The following is a 1205-nucleotide window of genomic DNA, read 5'->3' on the forward strand; positions in this document are numbered from 1 at the left end:
TAATCTTAACACACATAAATGCATATACAAAATCTGTATCATTAGTTATATAATTCTGATACTTACTAATAATATCTTCAGTAGATTGATTTTCTTCCAGATATTTCTCTTCACAGAAAGCCTAAAATTGTCAAAATATCAAGTTAACCAAATAAAAAAGTCCACATACACATGACATTCTGTATGGCTGCTAAAATGTCTAAAGTGACACATTAAATAATTTGTTATGTAATTATATATAATTTGTTGTATGTAATTAGAATGAGATGCATGAGAGAGAGAGAGAGAGAGAGTGAATTGATGTAGGAAGGAAATGAAAGTATTCTCAGAAAAATGCTGATAGAATACATCTGTGAATTCTATTCAAAATCAAATTAATACAATTAACTGCCTTTTAATATTTACTTGTTTCAGCCATGGGTTTCATTGAACAAATTGCTCCTAGTACTTACATCTTTAAGTCTTGCACTAATTGTATTGGAGTGATTTTCCAAACTGTAACATTATGGGAATGTAAACAAACTAACACTGGCTGTGAAACAGCATGGGATGAGAATGGGGCAAAATTCTTCAGTGGTATTTTATGTAATTTAGTGAAATTCTTGAGCAAGACTAAGTTGAGATAATTACAAGTCCAAAAAAACTTAGAAATAAATTTAGGAAAAAAAAGAAAAAGAAAAAACTCACCTCAATGTTTACCAACGTAGCTAAATTATCTGAAAAATAACAAGAACATTTGATTAAGAGGAATGAAATGAATATTAAATTTGATTTCTAATTGTAAATTAACCTATATATAATAGAATCATGTCATTTTCTTCAAAGATTAAAACGCCAGCAAATTCAGTACCAGCAAGAAAGTGTGCATTCATGGAGATGGAAGGATGGGTGAATAGCTGGAACTAAATACATGTATATTTATGAGATGTGTCATTAGTTTGTATAAAATATTTAAATTGAATCGAATTTATAATTGTTTTGTGTTCTCTCTCTCTCTCTCTATATATATATATATATACATATAATATAAATAATATATATAATATAATATAATATATATATATCTTCTTTCATTCTTTTACTTGTTCCAGTCACTGGACTGAGGCTATGCTCAGGTACTGCAATGAAGGGTTTAGCTGAAAAATTCTACCCCAGTGCTTATTTTCTCTAAGACTGGGACTTTGGACAGCTTGGACTTCTAGTAG

General features: G+C 29.0%; 1 protein-coding gene across 2 annotated transcripts in view; it reads right to left on the minus strand.

Moving 5' to 3' along the window:
- LOC106879424 (SAFB-like transcription modulator) overlaps positions 1-1205 on the minus strand; it is a 63492-nt gene that overhangs the window by 58714 nt on the left and 3573 nt on the right. For both annotated transcript variants that reach the window (XR_008265790.1, XM_052973927.1), the window contains exon 3: positions 688-716. Coding sequence is in view for 1 of the 2 variants with exons in the window: in XM_052973927.1 (XP_052829887.1) it covers positions 688-716 (29 nt within the window). In the remaining variant the exon portion in view is untranslated. The remainder of the gene's footprint in view (positions 1-687; positions 717-1205) is intronic.

Source organism: Octopus bimaculoides, chromosome 17 (assembly GCF_001194135.2).
Source record: "Octopus bimaculoides isolate UCB-OBI-ISO-001 chromosome 17, ASM119413v2, whole genome shotgun sequence".
NCBI classification, from domain to species: Eukaryota; Metazoa; Mollusca; class Cephalopoda; order Octopoda; family Octopodidae; genus Octopus; species Octopus bimaculoides.